Raw genomic sequence first — 25,974 nt, forward strand, 5'->3', positions numbered from 1 at the left:
CACATGAAACAAAAAGCCATATCTTTAAGTTAATCGTCACAATGACATTCACAAACCTGTAGTCAATAAACCTTAAAGCTGTTTTCATTGAATGCTGACATAAATAAGAATGCTACAAAATCAACTAATCACACACATAAGACTGTAAATATTGATGTTTCTTTCCTTTTACTGTGAAGACCATTAAAGCTAGGGGGCAATGTAGCATCTTTCAGCAGGGCTTCACCAAATGGCCAGTGTGAAATTCTTGCTGATGCTCGGGAATCAGTTCTACATATTTCACCCCAGTGCTCTGGCTCTCTGGCATGAATGTGAACCTGACTAAACACAAAATCTGCTCTATACAGCATTTTAACCTGGAGTATACTTAAGAGCTTCAGCATTATCTAACTAAGACAAAAAACTGAAGCATTGTTTGAAGGTCCACCAGTTTACTGGTATAGACAGATGATGGCAATTGTTAACCCTGTTGTAATCACTTGCTTTATAGCATATTTCCATCAAACTATGTAACTTAATATGTATGTGTTCTATGTATTTTTATGCAACATTTTAATAAGTTATATTGGAATCAATTTTAAGTCGAGTCTCCTGAGCACTTCAGATGAGGAGCACTTTTAGTGTGGCATATGGAGTTGCTACCTATAAAGAAAGTTCCAAAGTGGTCATTAATGAGGTTCCATTTCAGTTAAGATGCTGCCTTAGAAAGTAGCTGCCTCACTGTAAACAGTGATGAAGCTCACTAGATTTTGGAACAAAGCTAAAGCCTTTAATATAATTATATCACTTCATAATAAAAAATTAAATCAGGGCCCTCTCACACATGAAAAGTAGACTGGCCAAGTAACAGAAAACACTGGTGTTAAGAGCAGCTCAATTATGAGCAGTTGGAATATGTAGAACTCTGCACAATTCTTACCCCTGTCTGTTGAGGATGGTTTGTGCTTGCTGCTCGATGAACAGGTCACCAGGAGAGATGCCATAACGAGTCGATGGTAACGATGCTCGGCGAGCTGTCCTTGGAGAACTTGGCACTGTGACAACAGCTACACCCCTCATTGGTTGGGTAGGTGTTGTCACCATGGGAACCGGAGCTTCCTGTGGGCGTGGCTTGGTACTTCGGTCAGGTGCTTGCCTATAATTTTCGAAGTTCAAAGCCCTCTCTCTCTCTTGTTTGGCATCAAAGCCTGATGGAGGAGAGGCAGGATCGGGGGCGGGGTCAGCAGGAATGGAAACCCGCCCGATTCCTTTAGACCTGCTGCTGCTTCGGCCCCGCCCCTCATCTTGCTCTTGCAAAGTCCCGCCCCTTGTCCTGCTCTCTCCACGTTCCCTGTCAGGAGGAGCCCCTTTGTCCGACAGGTCAGACTCTCTTCGTGCACGAGTGTAGCGTGGGGCGTAATCCACATCCACTTCTTGGTCGAGGAGGATTCCGTAGCGTTCTGATAACTGGCGTCGGCGTTCGGCTTTGTAACGCGCGATCCGCTCGGCCTTGGAGCTCAGGTTAGCAGCATCAGACCCTGCTGGGGTAGGGACGACTGGGTCAGGATGGATGGCCAGCTGCGGATACGGGCGAGTCAGAGTTCTGGATTGCAGCTCTGGAGCTTCTCTCTCATCATGACTGTAGCGCCGCACTGAAGTGTGACACAAATAGAGGAAATAGGAGTGAATTTAGCCAAATATTATTAAAGGTCAAGTGAATAATTACCAGTACAACAACATCTATAAGTAAGCTCCTTGATTAATTGAACTGTAGGCAACTTTTTTTTCTGGAAAAATGTGCCATTTAATTTAGCATCTGTGTAATATACATTTGTATATTTCCTTAATAAAAAAATTACTGGGTTGCTTAAATGTCAGTTTATTGAATTCGTATTAAATATGGTGTGCTCCATATTTTATTTGGGTCTATAGAGTCCTTCGGGAAGAATTCAGCAGCTCCCCTGATACATCTATGCCATATAGAATTCAATTAATAACAATATATGATTGGATTAGCATGGCCCTTTTTCTTACCCACAATGCCTGGATCACTAGGATCTGAGGCTCGTGTGTAGCGTGGAGTGTCCTCCTCCAGCAGCCGATTGGTCACGAGACCGGCTGTGTGGTGCACATTTGTAGAAAGAGCTGCTGGAACATCGGTCTCAATCCCCTCCAGTCTTTGTGCTATCCTCTTTTTCCTGCATGACAAAAACCCATTTTATCATTATATACAGAACATAATCAGATTACTTTCTGCAAGTAAGGATAAAATGTAGCAAGCAACAGTTGAATTTAAACCATAACTGAGATATTTTAAAATAGTAACTGAAAACACCTGCAAGCCCATAATAATTTTATTCGGTGAAGCGCAAGAATTTACTTTTAAAATTAACATTCTCCACAACTGACAATATGATGTTTAAAAAGCAGTCCATCATTTTGCAAAACATAGACTACCATTGGAGGATAAAACGTACCTGTTCATTATTGGATCACTTACGGTTGTGATTTCAAATTGCTTCCTTAGTTCTGAAACTAAAAAGGCAGAAGTATTTCAGTGAAAAGCAATACCTTTTGGAACTGTGGGGAACTTTCAAAAAATGTACGTTTATAAGAGATGTGCATTAATATAATTTCTCACCTTTGGGTAGCACAGCAAAGATATTTGCATCAATATCTGTAGTACTCCTGACCAGTGAAGTCCGGTCATCAGCACCAAAGCTGTAAGCCAGAGACAAAGAGTTCATGATATGGAAAACAATTATAATGTTTCAATAGAGCTTTGCCGAATATGCTAATCATCTTTCCATGAGAACTGTATGACAGTTTCACGTTAAAATTTTAATTGTTGGTCTTTTTGGCACTTTTATTCAAACAATAGTGGAGAGAAGACAAGAGAATATAGTGGAGAGAATATAAGAAAAAAGACAGGGGAACTGGACCGGGAAATGGAGACCACATTTTTGCCAAGGAGGATGTGTTCCTACATTCCTGTCATTCCTTACAGTGATGAGCACAGACACAGAGGCAACAAGAGAAAATCCCAATGAATTACAATAGTAACTAGAAAAAAAATTAATATTTGTTGCATATTGCTGGACTTTTAACTACAGTATAAACAAGCTCAAACTACATCAGGGACTCTTATTTTGAAATGTCTGTTCTCCCAGCTGCTCACACAAACAGATAAGGAAAATCAAATATGCATTCTTACAATCATCTATATTACTATATAAACACTGTAAAGCAAACATTTTCATACAACAAATATGAGCAGTAATTCATCAACAGTAGTTCAATGATTGTGAACTGCTCTGAAACCGCTGGAAACACTATATCAGGCGTGCAGCATGCTTGCAGTACAATGCGGCGTCTGTACTTTGAAGCATGCAGGTGCAGCGAATACAGACTCTATTTATATACAAACCCCATTTCCAGAAAAGTTGGGACATTTTGTAAAATGCAATAAAAACAAGAATCTGTGATTTGTTAATTCTCTTACAAACATACAAAGAAAAGATTTCAATGTTTTCACTGACCAACTTAATTGTATTTTGTAAATATAAACACATTTTGAATTTGATGCTTGCAGCACGCTCAAAAAAAGTTGGGACGGGGCAAAATAAGAGTGACAAGTTTTGAAACATTCCACAATAAGCAGGTGAAATGGTAACAAGTGAGGGTATCATGATTGGGTATAAAAAGGAGCATCCACCAAAGGCTTAGTCTTTGCAACCAAAGATGGGTCGTGGCTCACCACTTTGTGCCAAACTTTGAGAGAGAATTGTCAAACAGTTAAATTATTTCTCAATGCATGATTGCAAAGAATTTAGGTGTTTCACCATCTACCGTACATAATATTGTGAAAAGATTTAGGGAATCCGGAGAAATCTCAGTTCGTGTAGGGCAAGGCTGGAAACCACTGTTGAATGTGCGTGACCTTCGAGCCCTCAGATGGCATTGCATGAGAAACCGTCATTCTACGGTGTTAAATATAGCCGCATGGCCTTGGGAGTACTTCGGAAAACCGTTGTCACTTAACACAGTCTGCCGCTGCATCAAGAAATGCAACTTGAAACTATTATGCAAGGAGAAAGCCATATCAATTCTACGCAGAAACGCCACCAAGTTCTCAGGGCCCGAGCTCATCTCAGATGGTCTGAAAGACAGTGGAAATGTGTGCTATGATCAGATGAGTCCACGTTTCAGCTTGTTTTAAGGAAAAACGGATGTTGAGTTTTCCATACCAAAGACGAAAGGGACCATCCAGATTTTTATCAGTGAAAGGTGAAAAAGCCAATATCTGTCATGGTATAGGGGTGCATCAGTGCCCACAGCATGGGTGACTTGCATATGTGTGAAGGTACTGTAGACGCGGAGGCGTATATTGGGATTTTGGAGAGACATGTTGCCATCAAGATGACGTCTTTTCCCGGGAAGTCCATGGTTATTTCAGCAAGACAATGCCAGGCCTCATTCTGCACATGCTACAACAGCGTGGCTTCGTAGACACAGAGTGCGTGTGCTTGACTGACCTGCCTGCAGTCCAGTTCTGTCTCCTATTGAAAATGTATGGTGTATCAAGCAAGAATGGGCAAAAATTCCACTTGCAACACTGCAACAATTAGTCTCCTCAGTTCCCAAACGATCAAATTGTAATTAAAAGAAAAGGTGATGTAACAGTGGTAAACATGCCTCTATCCCAAATTTTTAAATCCAAAATTAAAATGGATTTAAAATGGATAATAAAAAAAAAATAATAGGCAGTATACAGTGTATACTGCACAGTATTCAGTAGTAGCAAGCTAGTATTACAATCAAAACGCAACTACAATCCTACTGCTATCCATAACCATAACGTTAAACACTCCCACACACACACACACCCAAAACTCTAAAATGAATCAAAAATAAGAATAAGAGGGAAATTATAAAATGCTTTTCAGGCAACTCACCCCAACCCTAAACTAAACCCGAACCCTTAACTCTAAATGGTTGATTGGAAAGTTATTCCATGATGAAAAAGGATGTTGATCCAGGAACATGTCCGACTTGGCGAAATCTCAGCAAGCGCACTAACTACTAGGTCACGGCCCCAACCAGACCCATTATGTTTGCATTTTGTGGACTTTTCCAACATCTAATATCTACACACCATAAAACAAAAAAAAAGAAAAAGGATTTTGCTCGAGTGCCTCCAAATACTCCAGATTTAATCACTGGTAGGCTGTGAGCATGTGGCCATCCCTACCAACTTGTTCTCATGTGACATTTTAAGCTGAATTAGTATAGAGGATCTTGAACGTTCTCTTGAATCTGACCACAGGAATAGATTAGCTGCTAAGGTATTTATACATCTAAAGTTCCCCTTCACCATGGTACCAGCCTTGCCAGACCAAACAGCACACTCCAATTACTCTGTTTACAGCAGAGCCATCGCTACACATGAACTATGCACAATGTTCTCATGCAAGTAGGGTGGCAGAAGGAGAATCAGAGCATCAAAAGGATTACTTTTAATTTGCATTAACCTTTAGGGGTGAATGTAAATAGTTCAGAAACAATGCCCCATAATGAAGATTAAATTGAACAATTGAACAATTACATTTTTATACAGTGGGGTCCAAAATCAGCTAAAAAAAAGAAAATGCTATTTTTCTAATTCAATGCTTATTTCCATTGTTCTGTTATTTGCTCATTTTTATACAAAATGTTCATTATCAATTATATTGTTAGCATTACCATTTTAGTTTAAGCAAAACATTTGCATAATTTGAGAATGTTCCAAAAAGAATCTTGTGGGCTTCAATCGAAATCAAGGAAATCTGAACTTTTGTACTCAAGTTAACATTTGTTAGTGCTCTAGAAATAGTGTAGAATCTTAAATATTTCTTAGATATGGGAAAACATCATGGATGTTCAAAATTGTGTTACAGGATTAGTCACTTTGATTAGTGATTACTGGATGCTTCTGGGCACATTTAAGGCATTTTTAGATCATGGCTCCATTTCAAAAGCATTCACCTCCTTTAACAGTTTAACCATTTGAATCAACAAAAGATCACACACACACATACACCCACACACACTCTGGTTCAGAGATGATAACAGTGTAGTGTGTTCAGCTATTGTGAAAGACAAAGTATTCCTTTTGACTGGTCAGGACAATATACTGATTCTTCAATCACAATTTGATAAAAGACCAAAAATATCCACTTAACTCAAGGAAAACAAAACGAAGCTAACTCACAGTGTAACGTTTTCATTTCCAAGTTACTTTCATTTCTGTAACTACAGTCTTAGCAAGTTATAAGACAAGCTGTCCATAAAACATCAGCAGCATAATCCCTTAAATTTGTAGTAAGTAAATATGTAAAAGTATGATATAAATCTAGACATCTGTAAATATGGAGGTAGAGTGGTCTAGCAAGAACACAAAGATCTGAATAATGTCTTGTGTATAACCTGATTGGTAAGAGTCACAGAGTTCCTGCAGACATCTCTGAACAGATTTTGGATTAATCCATTCAGAGTTAAATGTTAAAGAGCATGAAGGAAATCCGATTTAAGATCACTGTGATTTTGCAAAGACAGACGTGTTCCTAGACATCTATTATTATTACTGGAATAACATTAGTTCCTTTACCTACCACTAAAATTAGTGGGAAAAGATAAGTTGGTAAGTAATGTGTATACAAGTCCCTAACACTAACATTAAAGGAATATTCCAGGGTTCAGTACAAGTTGAGTAGTTAAGCTCAATCGACAGCGTTTGTGGCATAATGTTGATTACCACAAAAATGATTTTCAACTCTCTCCTTTTCTTTATATAAAAAAAAAAAAAAAAAAAGCTAAAATCGAGGTCACTTCCATTGTAAGTGCCACACTGTCACCTTGATTTTTGCTTGTTTTAAAGAAAAGGAGGGAAAAGTCCAAATTCATTTAGGTGGTAATCAGTATTATGCCACAAATGCTGTCGATTGAACTTAACTTGTAATGAACCCAGAATACTCTTTTAACCCTAAACATAACCTTAAAATCTGATTGACATTTATAATTGGCAAAATCTTGGTCACCATACAGATGCGAAAATGTCCATTAAATTGGTGAGATGCATGAATTCTGACCTTACTGCTCTTTTCTTAAGCAGTACAGGGCTGCAGATCTTAACAGAAGCTTCACCGACAAATCCTGCAAAAAGAAACAAGACAGTCACTTAACAGTGTGCACTTGCTGGTAAAACTCATACATAAATGTCTGATATTATGTTTTGGATAAATATTAACTGGGTTTGAAAGGGTGAGCATTTTCACAAGACATTACTGGGTGTTACACAAAGGGGCGCTGCTTAATTCTTTCTGAAGGACTCTTCAGACCTAAATAAAATATGGAGCACACCAGATTTATTCACACTGAGAAATGAATTCAATAAACTGACATTTAAGCAACCCAATATTTTTTTTTTTTAAGGAAATATAAAAATTTATATTACACAGATGCAAAATTAAATGGCACATTTCTCCAGAATCTTAGGCCACATCCACACTAATCCGTTTTCACTTGAAAACTACACTTGAGCATTTTTAGGAACCTGTAAACCTACTTATTCATGCGATTATCTATTCAGCCAATCGTGTGGCAGCAGTATAATGCATAAAATCATGCAAATATGGGTCAGAAGCTTCAGTAATGTTCACCTCAACCATCAGAATTGGGAAAAAAAATTTGATCTCATTGATTTCGACCATGGCATGATTTATGGTGCAAGACAGGCTGGTTTGAATATTTCTGTAACTGTTAATCTCCAGGGATTTTCACGCACAACAGTCTCTACAGTTTTCTCAGAAAGGTGCCAAAAACAAAAAATATCCAGAGCGCAGCAGTTCTGCAGATGGAAAGGCCTTGTTGATGAGAGAGGTCAACAGAGAATGGTCGGACTGGTTCGAGCTAACAGAAAGGCTATGGTAACTCAGATAACCCCTGTACAATTGTAGTGAGCAGAATAGCATCCCAGAATGCACAACACATCGAGCCTCGAGGCAGATGGGCTACAGCAGCAGAAGACCACGTCAGCTTCCACTTCTGTCAGCCAAGAACAGAAAGCTGAGGTTGCAGTGGGCCTACCATCTGTGTACCTCAGCAGAAATCGAGATTCATTCATATGATTATCTAATCAGCCAATCGTGTGGCAGCAGTGCAATGCATAAAATCATGCAGATATGGGTCAGGAACTTCAGATAATGTTCTGCTCAGTTTTGGTGAGCCTGTGAAACTACAGCCTCAGTTTTCTGTTCTTGGCTGACAGAAGTGGAACCCAACGTGGTCTTCTGCTGTTGTAGCCCATCCACCCAAAGGTTTGACATGTTGTGCATTCTGGAGATGCTATTCTGCTCACTACAATTGTACAGAGCAGTTATCTGAGTTACCGTAGGCTTTCTGTCAGCTTGAACCAGTCTAGGCATTCTCTGTTGACCTCTCTCATCAACAAGGCATTTCCGTCTGCAGAACTGCTGCTCAATGATGTTTTTTGTTTTTGGCACCATTCTGAGTAAACTCTAGAGACTGTTGTGCGTGAAAATCCCAGGAGATCAGCAGTTACAGAAATACTCAAACCAGCCCATCTGGCACCAACAATCATGCCACGGTCAAAATCACAGATACATTTTTATCCCCATTCTGATGGTTGATGTGAACATTAACTGAAGCTCCTGACCCGTATCTGTATAATTTTATGCATTACACTGCTGCCACACAATTGGCTGATTAGATATTCACATGAATAAGTAGGTGTACAGGTGTACCTAATAGTGTTTTTGGTTTCAGTGCCTTGATGCCATTGTTTCCCAAAGAATGTGGTAATAGTGTTTTTTTGAAAGTCTCCATTTTTGGTGGAAGAAAACATTCTAGTGTGGATGAGAGGCATAAAAATAGCACATGTTTTGAAACATAAACATACAAGTACACTAATCCTTTTCTGTATATAAACCGTTTCCAGTTTCCTAACATCATTGTTTTCCAAAGTAATGGAAAAAGCTTTCAAAAAAAGTTCATTTTCAGTGCACACAAGATGTGTAAAAATAGCTTAAAGTTAAAACAGAAACCTGCTGGTGTGGACGTGGCCTTACACCCTGTCTACAATGGACGTGAGCGTCAGGTCAAGTCAAAAGTATATTTTTCAGTGTTTACGCTGTCTACACTGGAAGCATCTGTAAACGGATGCCACGTTCTGTTACTGATGCGCTGCAGACCTTTTCCAGCTGTTTTATTATCCTGTCCATCTGAAATATAATTATTTTACTTAATATCATACATGCAAGTCTTTTTGCCATGAATTTGTATTTGTTACCTATTTAAATAACTTCTGACTGTGCATTAAAGCCAGCTCGTGATGTTCCTGGTCTCTAGTCTACTAATTTAAAAAAAAAAAAATTTCTAATCACAAGTACACAGTTTTAGCAACAATAGCATTACAATAATAATTCTATAATAAGTAAATGTTAACACCAGTGGAGTTCCATTGAATATAAAGTATGATGCACATTATTTACCAATTTAACCACTGATGAAGTCTACTCCAGCTCACAGCTGATTGGTCCGTGCTGTCTGCGTGTAATTTAGAATGTTCACAATGCAAACGATTTGTGTAGACAGCCTCAAGCCACTGCATCTCTTCACGTAACATTGCGTCAACAGATTCGTCTGGTGTAGATTAGGGTTTTAGTTATTTCAGCCAAAAATTCTAGAACATTCCAACTTGACTGTGTTTTGATTATTTGAAACCCATCGTAAATTGTTTTTACCCTGCCACATACAGCTCGAGCTACTGTTTTACATCCTTCATCATGGGGTTGTCTGATAACATTAGCCCCCCAAATGGTTAACCTGGAGCGGGGAGGGATCACTCAAACTTAGAACAACAAAGTAAAGGTGGGTGTGAAGACATCCTAATTAGCTTAAATGAAGTCTGGCGGATGAGTTTCCGATACAGGGTTGCCAGAGAATCACTCCAAGATGCTGACAGTGACAAATTAGCGGCGAGGAGGACGAAAAGAGCCAGGGTTTTCCAAAAATACAAGATGGAAGATCAAGGCAAAAAATAGATCCTACTCAAAGATGCACCCTCCCTCTTAAATGCATGTAGTTTACAGCGGAGAAAGCCAGACTTCCAGTAAACCACTTAACTACATGAACAAATTTTGTGTGAAGGATCAGATAATCTAATGTGTAGACAGCACAACAGTAATTATCACTTGCTGCCATCAGCATATTAACACAGCTTTGACATGCAGAGCTGGGGTTCTTTCATGAGCAACAGAGGGAGATGAGTAAAGTATATGTTTAGGTATATACAGTATGACAGCCGCATTTACGATCGAGATGCAACATTGAGCCAGTAAGCAATGTCAAAATGTGGCAACTGAAAACAAGCGATCAGGCTTAGCTAGGTCAAAACATTAAGCACACTCTCAAAATACCTTAGACAGACAGAGACGCAAATTGCTTTTTCCTGTTCGACTTTAACAAGACCTGGAAGAAGAATGTTTTTTCTTCAATGGCTGATTTCGGTACTGATATCTAGAGGGTAGCAAATTTGGGGAGAAACTACTGTACCTAAAGTAGCAACGTTACAAACTTAATTACATTTTTCAGTAGCGTGACAAAGTTCACAATAGTGTAGCTTTTCCAGCAACAAACTACATTTTCCAATGAGTAGCAGTGCAGCGTCGCAAAACACTACATGTGTCAATATTCACTGATTCAATTGAGCCCTGCACAGCTTGCCTTCTTTGAAGAGAAACATTTAGCTAATTGCTGCTGTTTTTGACTACATTTCGACTGTTCAAAATATAAAATCAGTTGTTTTCTAGGTTTATTACCTAATATTTTAGTATACATTTGTTTAATGTCACCCTAATTAAATAATCTAATCTAATTGTTAAATATTTAACAATATTTTCTTTTTTAAACAGCTTGAATGGGAAGCTACAGTTTCGAAGAAACTTCCAACATTGGAGAATATGCTGATACATATCTCATATTTGTCTCATATATAATATTCTTTTTTTACATCGAACTTTATGGATGCAAACCAACAGGGTTCACACACATTTTGACCAATGAATTTTCATGAATTTTCCATGATTTTTTCCAGTTGCTTGGATTACTGTATTAGGATTTTACAAAATAATTTAGAGACCACTCATTCTATATTAACGCAGAAAGTTGTGACATTGTTTGGCAGCCATAAACAAGTAAACTACTTTCTACTTCATTTGGACTTGATAGGAACATGTCCCTTTCTGTATTTTCATATTACTTCATGTTTCAAGTGTAAATAATATAAAGCAATCCATTACCTACAAAAATATGTCATAAAGTAAATGGTTTATCTCCATATGGAATACCAAAATCTCTACCAATTAACATTTCTACCGCTACACAGTATTTAATGTCATATCACCCAGCCCTAGCATATGAGACGCATTTTACACAATATTTACGGTTTACTCACATTTATTAGAAAAAGGAAAATACACTCTCTAAATTTCACACTTCTGTTTATTTCCTATGTGGACATGGTTTTTGGACAATTAATTGTTCATCTCAAAATGGCCAAAAATCTGCTGATTACATGTACTGCATCTGTCCATCACTACTAAACTACCTTTAGCGCATCATGAGGATTCAGTCTTAATCTGATCAATTAATCAGAAGATCCCTTCTATATTACAAAAGTAATCTTTAAAGATAAAATCAGGCATGTTAACACACTTAACAACAGTGCAACCATTTAAAAAATAAATAGTTACCAAATAAAAAAAATAAAAGCCATCCAGCCTTAAATCAAATAACTGTCCAGTCTGTATCGTTACGGTAACTACCTAATCAATCACTCATTCTCCCCGGAGACCATTTTTACCCATCAATACAATCAACAATTTGCCCCTCAATCAATCAATTTAGCTGTCCGGTAACAGTAACCCAGCACAGAGAGTTCCACGCTTACCTTGACTACACTGCGTGACATGGTTGAGATAGTTAGTTATCCATTGGTTACGAAACATGTTGGAATAAAAAGGAAATGGAGGAAACAGAGGAAAGAAAAAGACAGATTGTCTGAGCCTGTGATCAGGACAGGAAGAGAAAGAGCAAGAGAGAGAGAGAGAGAGAGAGAGAGGGACCGCCACGAAATAACTCAATGTGATGTAAACGCACAGAGGCAAAACTGGTGAACTAAAGCAAACACACCAGGAGAAGGGAGGGTGGGAGAGAGAGAGAGAGACACAGAGACAGAGAGAGAGAGAGAGAGACAGACAGAGACAGAGAGAGAGAGGGGCGCTAAGGCAGCTCACAGGCAGTAATCTGATTACAGGCAGAAATTAGCCTGGATGATAAAAGTGGATTGCAGGAGCACAGTGGATTCCTGGACTCATGACACGAACACAACCACACACACACACACACACACACATCAACAATCCAGGAGTCACAAATACTTGGTGATGCAAAGATGAAAGTCTTTAATTAGGACTGACTTGCCTTTAACATCTTTTAGTCGGTAAGTATGCACACCAGGGATTGCTGTATTACATTGGAAACATTAGGTTGACTTTTTTTTTTTTTAGCCTAAATCGGTTAGTGCATACTGAAATTTGAAACTCTGCCCCCAGTGGCCAAATGGTAAGCGTTGTTGGGTGTATGGGCACGTGTGAGCTTCATATTCTGGGTGTAATGTCCACAGAGGGCCACCAAAAGAGTTGTGAAGCGAGTTGTTTTCAGCAGCAGTACAGGATGTAATACAGAGAATAGGAATACTTATTTCATAAAATGTTCCCCCCAACCCAAACTCCTGGAATGCAACCTCTGAATCGCAATAGTCATTTTTTATGCAAACTAGGGATGGGCACGAGTACTCAAACGTGGCAGCAATGATAGATCATGAAAACGATGATCGATGGTGATCAAGCATGATGTGACTTTTCACTTAATTCAAAATTCAATTACCTGACAACTAAACACAAACGTGTCAGAGGGAGCTTATTTTTAATTTTGAGATTGATCACGCTGTGATTTTGAGTACATTGATTGTCAGAGACGTCTCATAGCAACCAAACATATATACAATGTTGGGCCTCATGTACTCAGATATGAGACAAAGGCAGGCCTACATAAAAGTCATAAAGCCTGACTGAGGCCTACATACAGCCTGATAACAACCATGCCAAAATCAGTCCAAAACAGACTACAGATCCCATGAAGCATTGCTTACTTTACACCTGTGTGTGAAATTCTGAAGGATCGAACTCTCAACTCCTATTGAATGAGGCGCATGACAGAACGCGTCCCTCAACTATGTTGTCATCAGGAGGATAAAAACCTCGGAGATCTTTCTGGGCGTTGCTCCCAGCGACAGTATGTGCCGTGTCTAGATGCAACTCTGCTGCTCCCAGGTGTAGTCTCGTTGCCCAAGGAGGTAACGTACGTATCTGAAACTTTAGCCATACGATCTCCATCTCGCTGGATGAGTTAAGATTTCTCCGTGTTCCACCGAGCATGCTAACGGATCTGAAGGAGACCGCCGAACAATCCGCGTCTTCAATTCTTTTGCCTGTAGAAGTGAAGATTTCTCTTTCTTCAACCGAGTCGACTTCGCTGTTTTCTCCTCCGACCCACAGAGAATCAGCTGCCGTACCGCCCACCGACAGAGCGAGGAAACGGCCTCCCGTCATCAACCGAGTCAGAGTCAAACGACGGATGAACACACATTCTACCCTCGTCCTCACGTGATTCAAGTAAGAGGTTTACGTCTGGGCAGAGATAGATTATTATAGTGTGTTATTCTTGTGTATAAAGGTTATTGCTTGTACAGTTTACGGACCACCGAGACCGCTGTAACGTACTGTTACCATGAATGAGATTTGCTGTGTTGTTGTTCAACCACATTGGATTGTTTGTGCATATCCGCCATCGCGGGTGAGACCGGCACACTGAGTTTATCCATTAAAGAACCAAAGACCGTAGTGGACGGATTACGCCATTCACCGCTTCTCTGAGTGATAAACTAACAGTTGCTTCTCTCCCATGATCGCAGAAACCGGCTTTGGTGCAGTCACTCTGTTCTCTCTCTCGTACTAACCGCACACACACGTGACCCTCACACACATTTGGCGAATAGGTAACTTGGCAATAAAGCTCAGCTTTGTCCCTAAATTATCGTACAAGCGGAGACACATGCTAAACGGGCAGACGCCATTAACCAGTCTCTCTCCGCCCACATTCACGGCCATATTCTCTGGCCAGAAACCTCACGTGACATACTCTCCACGAGAGTCACATCCGCCATTTTGTGCGCGCAACTCCTTACACATACACCTATTCTCACACACACACACACACACACTCCTCTCATGTATTATAGGCTTATCTGTTACCATATCTAATCATATCATTGTTTAGTTTGTAGTTGGAAGTCAGAAGTTTATTGACTGCATTGTATTGATTATTAATTGATATTACTGCATCAATAAACTTTGTTATACTTTAAAGAGAAGTGTTTTGGTATTGCTTTGAATGCACCTGTGTCAATGGCTGGCAGGGGATGTCAGTGCTCTGATTCAAGCCTTTTGTTTTCTTTTGAATGTCGATGTTGTCCGGACATCGAGAGAACAATCCTATAGTAAGACTGCTATACTGTCTGGTTTTTAGTCCCCGATTCCAGGGTGGTGCCCCGGTGATATTAATCCTTAAAACGTAATAATCTATTGATTTTGATAATTGATAATTATCTTTGATGATTCTTGATTTGAAGGATCAATAAGCTAGTGTTCATTCTAATCTATGTTCTATTGATTTTAATAATAAATAACTATCTTTTGATAATAGTTAAGATTTTATTGAATTTGATAATTGATGGTTATCTTTGATGATTGTTCATTTAAAAGGATTAAAAAGCTAACATTGGTTCTTATCAATGTTCTATTTGTGAACACTTGGGGACACACACATACAGTCACACCAGGCATGTGGCAGTGGACTCGATGCATATACAGCAGGAGTGTTTCAAACAGCTAGACAGAGCACAGCTAAATGGAACAGAATGCAGCATCTTCAAAACTGAACTTCAACAACACGTATATTAAAAACGCAATGGTTATGGCGTCTCCTGTTAAGCCAACCATTTGAAAATAGACAGTTCAGACAGTCACTAAAAAAAAAAAAAAACTAGTGCGCTTACTAAGATTACTATGGTAACCTGAAGGAAGAACAGACTGACGCGCGTTGTGCACTCTTTCATTGAGTTGGGCAGCGAATCTTCACATAATGACAAAATATGATGCATTATATTGATCTTTTGTAAATTTTGAGACAGATTATTTTATAACAGCCTATAACAATGAATAGAGGACACACTGGAACAACAAGACGCAATGCAGCAACCAAATATGTTTGTCAGACATGTTATTATATATACAGTTATGTACATGTCATTGCCTCTCGAATTCTCGACGAGTAATCGAGTAATTAGTCAGAGTACTCGAGTAGACAAAATGGCCAAAATTCCCATCCCTAATGCAAAGGTGATTACTTCCTGGTTTCAACGCAAGATCCCAACCCGGGTCTCCTACGCTGCTGACGCAACGCGCTTCCGGTCGCACCACAAGGGAAAGTAAACATGCTGGAGCCGATGCAAAAATGTCAGATTTGAGATTGTGCTTCTCAGAGAGTCGGCACAATGTGGTTGATCCTAGGATACTGTTGATTTCCCATTTGATCATGTTGCAAGATCTGTAGATCTCAGCTTGTTTTGCTTCCAGCAACAAACTACATTTTCCAATGAGTAGCAGTGCAGCGTCGCAAAACACTACATGTGTCAATATTCACTGATTCAATTGAGCCCTGCACAGCTTGCCTTCTTTGAAGAGAAACATTTAGCTAATTGCTGCTGTTTTTGACTACATTTCGACTGTTCAAAATATAAAATCAGTTGTTTTCTAGGTTTATTACCTAATATTTTAGTATACATTTGTTTAATGTCACCCTAATTAAATAATCTAATCTAATTGTTAAATATTTAACAATATTTTCTTTTTTAAACAGCTTGAATGGGAAGCTACAGTTTCGAAGAAACTTCCAACATTGGAGAATATGCTGATACATATCTCATATTTGTCTCATATATAATATTCTTTTTTTACATCGAACTTTATGGATGCAAACCAACAGGGTTCACACACATTTTGACCAATGAATTTTCATGAATTTTCCATGATTTTTTCCAGTTGCTTGGATTACTGTATTAGGATTTTACAAAATAATTTAGAGACCACTCATTCTATATTAACGCAGAAAGTTGTGACATTGTTTGGCAGCCATAAACAAGTAAACTACTTTCTACTTCATTTGGACTTGATAGGAACATGTCCCTTTCTGTATTTTCATATTACTTCATGTTTCAAGTGTAAATAATATAAAGCAATCCATTACCTACAAAAATATGTCATAAAGTAAATGGTTTATCTCCATATGGAATACCAAAATCTCTACCAATTAACATTTCTACCGCTACACAGTATTTAATGTCATATCACCCAGCCCTAGCATATGAGACGCATTTTACACAATATTTACGGTTTACTCACATTTATTAGAAAAAGGAAAATACACTCTCTAAATTTCACACTTCTGTTTATTTCCTATGTGGACATGGTTTTTGGACAATTAATTGTTCATCTCAAAATGGCCAAAAATCTGCTGATTACATGTACTGCATCTGTCCATCACTACTAAACTACCTTTAGCGCATCATGAGGATTCAGTCTTAATCTGATCAATTAATCAGAAGATCCCTTCTATATTACAAAAGTAATCTTTAAAGATAAAATCAGGCATGTTAACACACTTAACAACAGTGCAACCATTTAAAAAATAAATAGTTACCAAATAAAAAAAATAAAAGCCATCCAGCCTTAAATCAAATAACTGTCCAGTCTGTATCGTTACGGTAACTACCTAATCAATCACTCATTCTCCCCGGAGACCATTTTTACCCATCAATACAATCAACAATTTGCCCCTCAATCAATCAATTTAGCTGTCCGGTAACAGTAACCCAGCACAGAGAGTTCCACGCTTACCTTGACTACACTGCGTGACATGGTTGAGATAGTTAGTTATCCATTGGTTACGAAACATGTTGGAATAAAAAGGAAATGGAGGAAACAGAGGAAAGAAAAAGACAGATTGTCTGAGCCTGTGATCAGGACAGGAAGAGAAAGAGCAAGAGAGAGAGAGAGAGAGAGAGAGAGGGACCGCCACGAAATAACTCAATGTGATGTAAACGCACAGAGGCAAAACTGGTGAACTAAAGCAAACACACCAGGAGAAGGGAGGGTGGGAGAGAGAGAGAGAGACACAGAGACAGAGAGAGAGAGAGAGAGACAGACAGAGACAGAGAGAGAGAGGGGCGCTAAGGCAGCTCACAGGCAGTAATCTGATTACAGGCAGAAATTAGCCTGGATGATAAAAGTGGATTGCAGGAGCACAGTGGATTCCTGGACTCATGACACGAACACAACCACACACACACACACACACACACATCAACAATCCAGGAGTCACAAATACTTGGTGATGCAAAGATGAAAGTCTTTAATTAGGACTGACTTGCCTTTAACATCTTTTAGTCGGTAAGTATGCACACCAGGGATTGCTGTATTACATTGGAAACATTAGGTTGACTTTTTTTTTTTTTAGCCTAAATCGGTTAGTGCATACTGAAATTTGAAACTCTGCCCCCAGTGGCCAAATGGTAAGCGTTGTTGGGTGTATGGGCACGTGTGAGCTTCATATTCTGGGTGTAATGTCCACAGAGGGCCACCAAAAGAGTTGTGAAGCGAGTTGTTTTCAGCAGCAGTACAGGATGTAATACAGAGAATAGGAATACTTATTTCATAAAATGTTCCCCCCAACCCAAACTCCTGGAATGCAACCTCTGAATCGCAATAGTCATTTTTTATGCAAACTAGGGATGGGCACGAGTACTCAAACGTGGCAGCAATGATAGATCATGAAAACGATGATCGATGGTGATCAAGCATGATGTGACTTTTCACTTAATTCAAAATTCAATTACCTGACAACTAAACACAAACGTGTCAGAGGGAGCTTATTTTTAATTTTGAGATTGATCACGCTGTGATTTTGAGTACATTGATTGTCAGAGACGTCTCATAGCAACCAAACATATATACAATGTTGGGCCTCATGTACTCAGATATGAGACAAAGGCAGGCCTACATAAAAGTCATAAAGCCTGACTGAGGCCTACATACAGCCTGATAACAACCATGCCAAAATCAGTCCAAAACAGACTACAGATCCCATGAAGCATTGCTTACTTTACACCTGTGTGTGAAATTCTGAAGGATCGAACTCTCAACTCCTATTGAATGAGGCGCATGACAGAACGCGTCCCTCAACTATGTTGTCATCAGGAGGATAAAAACCTCGGAGATCTTTCTGGGCGTTGCTCCCAGCGACAGTATGTGCCGTGTCTAGATGCAACTCTGCTGCTCCCAGGTGTAGTCTCGTTGCCCAAGGAGGTAACGTACGTATCTGAAACTTTAGCCATACGATCTCCATCTCGCTGGATGAGTTAAGATTTCTCCGTGTTCCACCGAGCATGCTAACGGATCTGAAGGAGACCGCCGAACAATCCGCGTCTTCAATTCTTTTGCCTGTAGAAGTGAAGATTTCTCTTTCTTCAACCGAGTCGACTTCGCTGTTTTCTCCTCCGACCCACAGAGAATCAGCTGCCGTACCGCCCACCGACAGAGCGAGGAAACGGCCTCCCGTCATCAACCGAGTCAGAGTCAAACGACGGATGAACACACATTCTACCCTCGTCCTCACGTGATTCAAGTAAGAGGTTTACGTCTGGGCAGAGATAGATTATTATAGTGTGTTATTCTTGTGTATAAAGGTTATTGCTTGTACAGTTTACGGACCACCGAGACCGCTGTAACGTACTGTTACCATGAATGAGATTTGCTGTGTTGTTGTTCAACCACATTGGATTGTTTGTGCATATCCGCCATCGCGGGTGAGACCGGCACACTGAGTTTATCCATTAAAGAACCAAAGACCGTAGTGGACGGATTACGCCATTCACCGCTTCTCTGAGTGATAAACTAACAGTTGCTTCTCTCCCATGATCGCAGAAACCGGCTTTGGTGCAGTCACTCTGTTCTCTCTCTCGTACTAACCGCACACACACGTGACCCTCACACACATTTGGCGAATAGGTAACTTGGCAATAAAGCTCAGCTTTGTCCCTAAATTATCGTACAAGCGGAGACACATGCTAAACGGGCAGACGCCATTAACCAGTCTCTCTCCGCCCACATTCACGGCCATATTCTCTGGCCAGAAACCTCACGTGACATACTCTCCACGAGAGTCACATCCGCCATTTTGTGCGCGCAACTCCTTACACATACACCTATTCTCACACACACACACACACACACTCCTCTCATGTATTATAGGCTTATCTGTTACCATATCTAATCATATCATTGTTTAGTTTGTAGTTGGAAGTCAGAAGTTTATTGACTGCATTGTATTGATTATTAATTGATATTACTGCATCAATAAACTTTGTTATACTTTAAAGAGAAGTGTTTTGGTATTGCTTTGAATGCACCTGTGTCAATGGCTGGCAGGGGATGTCAGTGCTCTGATTCAAGCCTTTTGTTTTCTTTTGAATGTCGATGTTGTCCGGACATCGAGAGAACAATCCTATAGTAAGACTGCTATACTGTCTGGTTTTTAGTCCCCGATTCCAGGGTGGTGCCCCGGTGATATTAATCCTTAAAACGTAATAATCTATTGATTTTGATAATTGATAATTATCTTTGATGATTCTTGATTTGAAGGATCAATAAGCTAGTGTTCATTCTAATCTATGTTCTATTGATTTTAATAATAAATAACTATCTTTTGATAATAGTTAAGATTTTATTGAATTTGATAATTGATGGTTATCTTTGATGATTGTTCATTTAAAAGGATTAAAAAGCTAACATTGGTTCTTATCAATGTTCTATTTGTGAACACTTGGGGACACACACATACAGTCACACCAGGCATGTGGCAGTGGACTCGATGCATATACAGCAGGAGTGTTTCAAACAGCTAGACAGAGCACAGCTAAATGGAACAGAATGCAGCATCTTCAAAACTGAACTTCAACAACACGTATATTAAAAACGCAATGGTTATGGCGTCTCCTGTTAAGCCAACCATTTGAAAATAGACAGTTCAGACAGTCACTAAAAAAAAAAAAAAACTAGTGCGCTTACTAAGATTACTATGGTAACCTGAAGGAAGAACAGACTGACGCGCGTTGTGCACTCTTTCATTGAGTTGGGCAGCGAATCTTCACATAATGACAAAATATGATGCATTATATTGATCTTTTGTAAATTTTGAGACAGATTATTTTATAACAGCCTATAACAATGAATAGAGGACACACTGGAACAACAAGACGCAATGCAGCAACCAAATATGTTTGTCAGACATGTTATTATATATACAGTTATGTACATGTCATTGCCTCTCGAATTCTCGACGAGTAATCGAGTAATTAGTCAGAGTACTCGAGTAGACAAAATGGCCAAAATTCCCATCCCTAATGCAAAGGTGATTACTTCCTGGTTTCAACGCAAGATCCCAACCCGGGTCTCCTACGCTGCTGACGCAACGCGCTTCCGGTCGCACCACAAGGGAAAGTAAACATGCTGGAGCCGATGCAAAAATGTCAGATTTGAGATTGTGCTTCTCAGAGAGTCGGCACAATGTGGTTGATCCTAGGATACTGTTGATTTCCCATTTGATCATGTTGCAAGATCTGTAGATCTCAGCTTGTTTTGCTTCAGAATCCAGATTTTACACATGACATCAAGTGGCGAGCCAACATAGTACAGTATTTAAACTGTTTAGCATACAAAAGTGAACAAAATTCTCCTTAAAATTAAGTGGAAACTCACTGACCACTTTATTAGGATCATCTGTACACCTACTTATTCATGTGATTATCTAATCAGCCAATCGTGTTGCAGCAGTGCATAAAATCAAGCAGATACAGGTAAGGAGCCTCAGTTAATGTTCACATCAACCATCAGAATGGGGAAAAAATTTGATCTCAGTGATTGACCGTGGCATGATTTTAGTATTTCTGTAAATGCTGATCTCCTGGGATTTTCACATACAACAGTCTCTAAAGTTAACTCTGAATGGTGCTAAAAACAAAAAAACATCCACTGAGCGGCAGTTCTGCGGATGGAAACGCCTTGTTGACGAGAGAGGCCACCGGAGAATGGCCAGACTGGTTCAACCTGACAGAAAAGCTATGGAAACTCAGATAATCCTCACTACAATTGTACGGAGCAGAAAAGCATCTCAGAATGCACAACATGTCAAACCTTGGGACGGATGGGTTGCAACAGCAGAAGAACATGTTGGGTTCCATTTCTGTCAGCAATGAACAGAAATCTGAGGCTGCAGTGGGCACAGGCTCACCAAAACTGGACAGTTAAAGACTGGAAAAATATAGCCTGGTCTGATTAATCTCGATTTCTTCTGAGGTACACAAATGGTAGGGCCCACTGCAGCCTCAGTTTTCTGTTCTTGGCTGACAGAAGTGGAACCCAATGTGGTCTACTTTTGCAGCCCATCCGCCTCAAGGTTTGATGTGTTGTGCATTCTGGGATGCTATTCTGCTCACTACAATTGTACAGAGTGGTTATCTGAGTCAATGTAGCCTTTCTGTCAGCTCGAACCAATCTGGCCATTCTCCGCTTAACTCTCTCATCAACAAGGCATTTCCGTCTGCAGAACTGCCGCTCACTGGATGATGTTTTTAGTTTTTGGCATCATTCTGAGTAAACTCTGGAGACTGTTGTGCGTGAAAATCCCAGGAGATCAGCAGTTACAGTGATACTCAAACCAGCCCATCTAGCACCAAAAATCATGCCACGGTTGAAATCACTGAGATCACAATTTTCCCCATTCTGATGGTTGAGGTGAACATTATCTGAAGCTCCTGACCCATATCTGCATGATTTTATGCATTGCAATGCTGCCACACAATTGGCTGATTAGATCATTTCATGAATAAGGTGTACAGGTGCACCTTATAAAGTGGTTGGTGACTATATATTACCAGGCCCAACAATAAGCAAAATTATTAACATGACATAGAAAGAATAGGAATTTTGAAATGTTAATAGGAAATTAGAAAAAATGGGAACATTTTGTAAAGGCACTGAACAACTGGAGTGGTATGTACCTGAACCCTGTTTAATATTGTCTTGGTCATATTTTCTTTTACCTTGCAAAGACTGTTCATAGATTTCAGGGATGAAGGCATGTCACCCAACTTGTCCAGGTACCAAGACTTTAAATTTGATTGGATTCACAGCCTTTGATGTAAACAACAAATGATGGAAAGCGTTTTTCTCTGTCCTTTTAAAAAAAGTTGATAAGCATATATATTTTGCTACACCAAGTATGCATCATGATACTGGTCGTTGCATTATATTATTTGCAGTCAGCATTGTTTTTTTCCCTGCTCTCCACGACCCTATTCATATCCCTAACAATTTAATTGGGCTAAGAATGACTAAACAATACAGTAACACGATGGACAGTTTGCTGCATTTTATTACTTGCATTTAGCATTGTTTTTTAACTGCTGTCTGCGATCCTATCCCTAACCCCAACCACAACCCTAAAATTAGAGGGAAATGATAGGTTGATAAGAATGGGAAAAGCCCCTAACACTAGCCTTAAAGCCTTACCCTGACATTCACCGTAAGTCTTGATGTGAAAGTATCACAACAAGTTGTGCATGTCATAAGGTGTGCACTAGAGGGCGCATTGACAGCCAAGGGCCCTGTGACAGATACAAAATGAGAGAATTGTTACAGACACCTCAATAAAATATTATTCAAAATGTCTTGTCAGTCTGTTAATAAAGTTGTTAGTTGAAAGCTGTTAGTCTGTAAATAGATGCAATGAAAATCAGAACTGCAGCCATGTGGTGACACAATTCAAAGTGGACATATGAATGAACAAAACCACTGGTTTGTGCAACAGCTGTCTTTTTCAGGGAAGAAAAATAATAAAACAAATGATAAAATAATGAATACAAGTTGGTTACCAGAAAAAGATGCAAGAAAAAAGCACTTATTACAATGCTTTATGGAATTACTTCTGATTTGCCAATAGATTCATGTCCCTTGTATCACTTTATAGTCTCTGTTTTCACAAAAGAAAATAATTTCAAATCAATATTTGATGCACACTTCATTTATTTGGTAAGTTGTGTAACAAGTGGGATATGTGCAGTACATTCCGCCTCGAATTACAGTACAATAAACAAGATCCAGGGTGATACAAGATCTTGATTGTGCTGTCAGGATTTATTTTGCAATAATGACCAGTTAAAATGTATATTATCCCTTTCATATGAGAATGTCATGCACACAGATGGCATGTAATTCAGAAAAATATCTGTTGGGAAAAGAGGTACTACCAATACAAATATAATTAATGAAGTAAAACAAAGTAAAACCATTGAAAGAATTCAAACTTTAAGCAAAATCAAAGAATTTTAGAGGCCTGAGGAGAACCGTTTCTGAAAAATAAGCATGTTTAAGAAAACCCAAGCCATAGTAGAGGGTTGTAATAGCGCCACAGGCACGTGCAAATGTGCATCCTCATCTTACTGGCCCACTCAACCACTGCTGCCCTTAATAAGGCAATGTGTATGCTGATTGGCTGAGAGAACGGCAAAGGGGTGTGGCTATATTCTGTTTATCTGGTTCTGCTCTGCATGTGCTCTCTATATTACCACACTCCTCACTCCCTTTTTCACTCATCTATCATATTTATTTCACACCTGGAAGTCACACCACTACATTTCCATCATCTGCTTTCTCTCATTCTAGGATACAAATAAACAAATCTGCATGAGTTCATGTTGTTACACTAGGACATGTACCCAAACTTTTCCATATCTATTAACACATTTAAAATCAGAGGCAGAGGCAAACTTAAGGTTGTTCAAATGTATAATTCAAGCCTTGAGCCTAACCATTTCCCTTTATCCCTAAAATTTGTATGGTTCATTTATATGAATGTTATTTGAGAACCTACAAGGATGTCCATCAAGGACCACTTGATGAACATCACTGTGCCATATAGAGACTAACAACATACAGTTTCCCCATGTAACCAGGGGATGTGTATATTTTACATGCCCTGAATGCATTGTTCTTTCGAATGTAAACTTGAGAAAAATAAACCACATAACCAGAGCCACCACAAAAAGGCACAAACAAAAATATCTATACTTGAAGCTTCTAGTAAGGAAAGGAGTTATGCCTCCAGTCTATTCTAAGACTGCGTCTCAGTCAGGTTATATTAGGTCACATAAACATACCTCTTCTACCAGCGCCTCTTCTTCCTGAGACGGCTGAGGAAGTTTGGAATGAACCGCCACATCCTCACACGGTTCTACACCTGCACTGTGGAGAGCATCCTGACTGGCTGCATCTCCGCCTGGTACGGCAATAGCACCGCCCACAACCGCAAAGCACTGCAAAGGGTGGTGCGAACTGCCAGACACATCATCGGAGGTGAGCTTCCCTCCCTCCAGGAAATATATACAAGGCGGTGTGTGAAAAAAGCTCGGAGGATCATCAGAGACTCCAGCCACCCGAGCCATGGGCTGTTCTCACTGCTACCATCAGGTAGGTGGTATCGCAGCATCAGGACCCGCACCAGCCGACTCCATGATAGCTTCTTCCCCCAAGCAATCAGACTTCTGAACTCTTGATTTCCCACGATCAAAATACATCAGCACTGCACTTTATTACCCATACTCTTATATCTCACACCGGACTGTCATAAATTATATTATTATATTCTCTCTTAACAACTGACTATCAACCGACAGCCTGAATGTCAATAGAGTACAATACTGTACATTCTATATATATATATATATATATATACACACACACACACACACACACACTTTTTTTTAATATATATATTTTTGTAATTTTTATTGAAATGTGCATCTATATAGTGCGTATTGTATACTGTACAGTGTATGTTATTATTTGTATATTGTTGAGTGTAATTATGTGTATATCAGACGTTTAAATTGTGCTGTGTTAATTTGATGTTATTGTAATTGGTATATGTCTCATCACTGTCACGACTGCTGTGTTGATCGGAACTGCACCCAAGAATTTCACACACCATTGCACTTGTGTATATGGCTGTGTGACAAAGTGATTTGATTTTTGATTTGATACACATACTAGGGGTGTACTGATTCACATCTCACAATTCGGTTCACGATTCTTCAAACTAAGCCTGAATCAAGAAAAGATTTAAAGTTTTTCTTTTTAAAAGTTAGTCATTTAAAGACATATGCAAAACAGTTCCTTTCCTTGAAAATTTAGCTAGAAGTACTGTTCTTAAGTGGAAAAAGATCCAGAGATGCACTGGGACTAAAAATCAGCCCAGAACAGGGCAATGGTGACACCAAATGGAAATATTACCTAATAATTCTGCTTATTGAAAATACGGAATTATGTTAGATACATCTGCTGCTTACAGTCACTGATTACTTCCCGTTTAAAATATTTTTAATTAAAATGGTACTTTCTAAAATAATATTGTCTCTGATTACATATAAATCTTTTCAAAAATACATATTTAATGGGAGTGCATGCTTATCCGGTTAAATAATAATTTCAGCCGAACTCATCGTACAACACCTGTGGCTGATAGTGTGCAATCATATTTTTAAAACATGATTATTACTTCATGGTTTGAACGCAGAATCTGAACCCAGATCTCCCACACTACTGATACAACACACTTCAGGTCGCGCAACAAGGGAAGGTCAAC

At 39.2% G+C, this 25,974-nt stretch overlaps 1 protein-coding gene across 2 annotated transcripts in view; it reads right to left on the minus strand.

The window, feature by feature from the left end:
- Positions 1–25,974, minus strand: part of svilb (supervillin b) — an 80,927-nt gene that overhangs the window by 42,754 nt on the left and 12,199 nt on the right. The window contains exons 1-6 of one of the 2 annotated variants that reach the window (XM_051699088.1): positions 11,987–12,059; positions 7,107–7,170; positions 2,621–2,700; positions 2,457–2,514; positions 2,014–2,177; positions 920–1,631 (exon numbers count right to left, since the gene is read on the minus strand). In XM_051699088.1, the coding sequence (XP_051555048.1) occupies positions 920–1,631; positions 2,014–2,177; positions 2,457–2,514; positions 2,621–2,700; positions 7,107–7,170; positions 11,987–12,044 (1,136 nt within the window). In that variant the 5' untranslated portion in view covers positions 12,045–12,059. Of the gene's footprint in view, positions 1–919; positions 1,632–2,013; positions 2,178–2,456; positions 2,515–2,620; positions 2,701–7,106; positions 7,171–11,986; positions 12,060–25,974 lie in introns of those variants that run through there. The other variant, XM_051699089.1, reaches the window with a different exon arrangement.

Source organism: Myxocyprinus asiaticus, chromosome 5 (genome assembly GCF_019703515.2).
Source record: "Myxocyprinus asiaticus isolate MX2 ecotype Aquarium Trade chromosome 5, UBuf_Myxa_2, whole genome shotgun sequence".
In the NCBI taxonomy this organism is placed as follows: Eukaryota; Metazoa; Chordata; class Actinopteri; order Cypriniformes; family Catostomidae; genus Myxocyprinus; species Myxocyprinus asiaticus.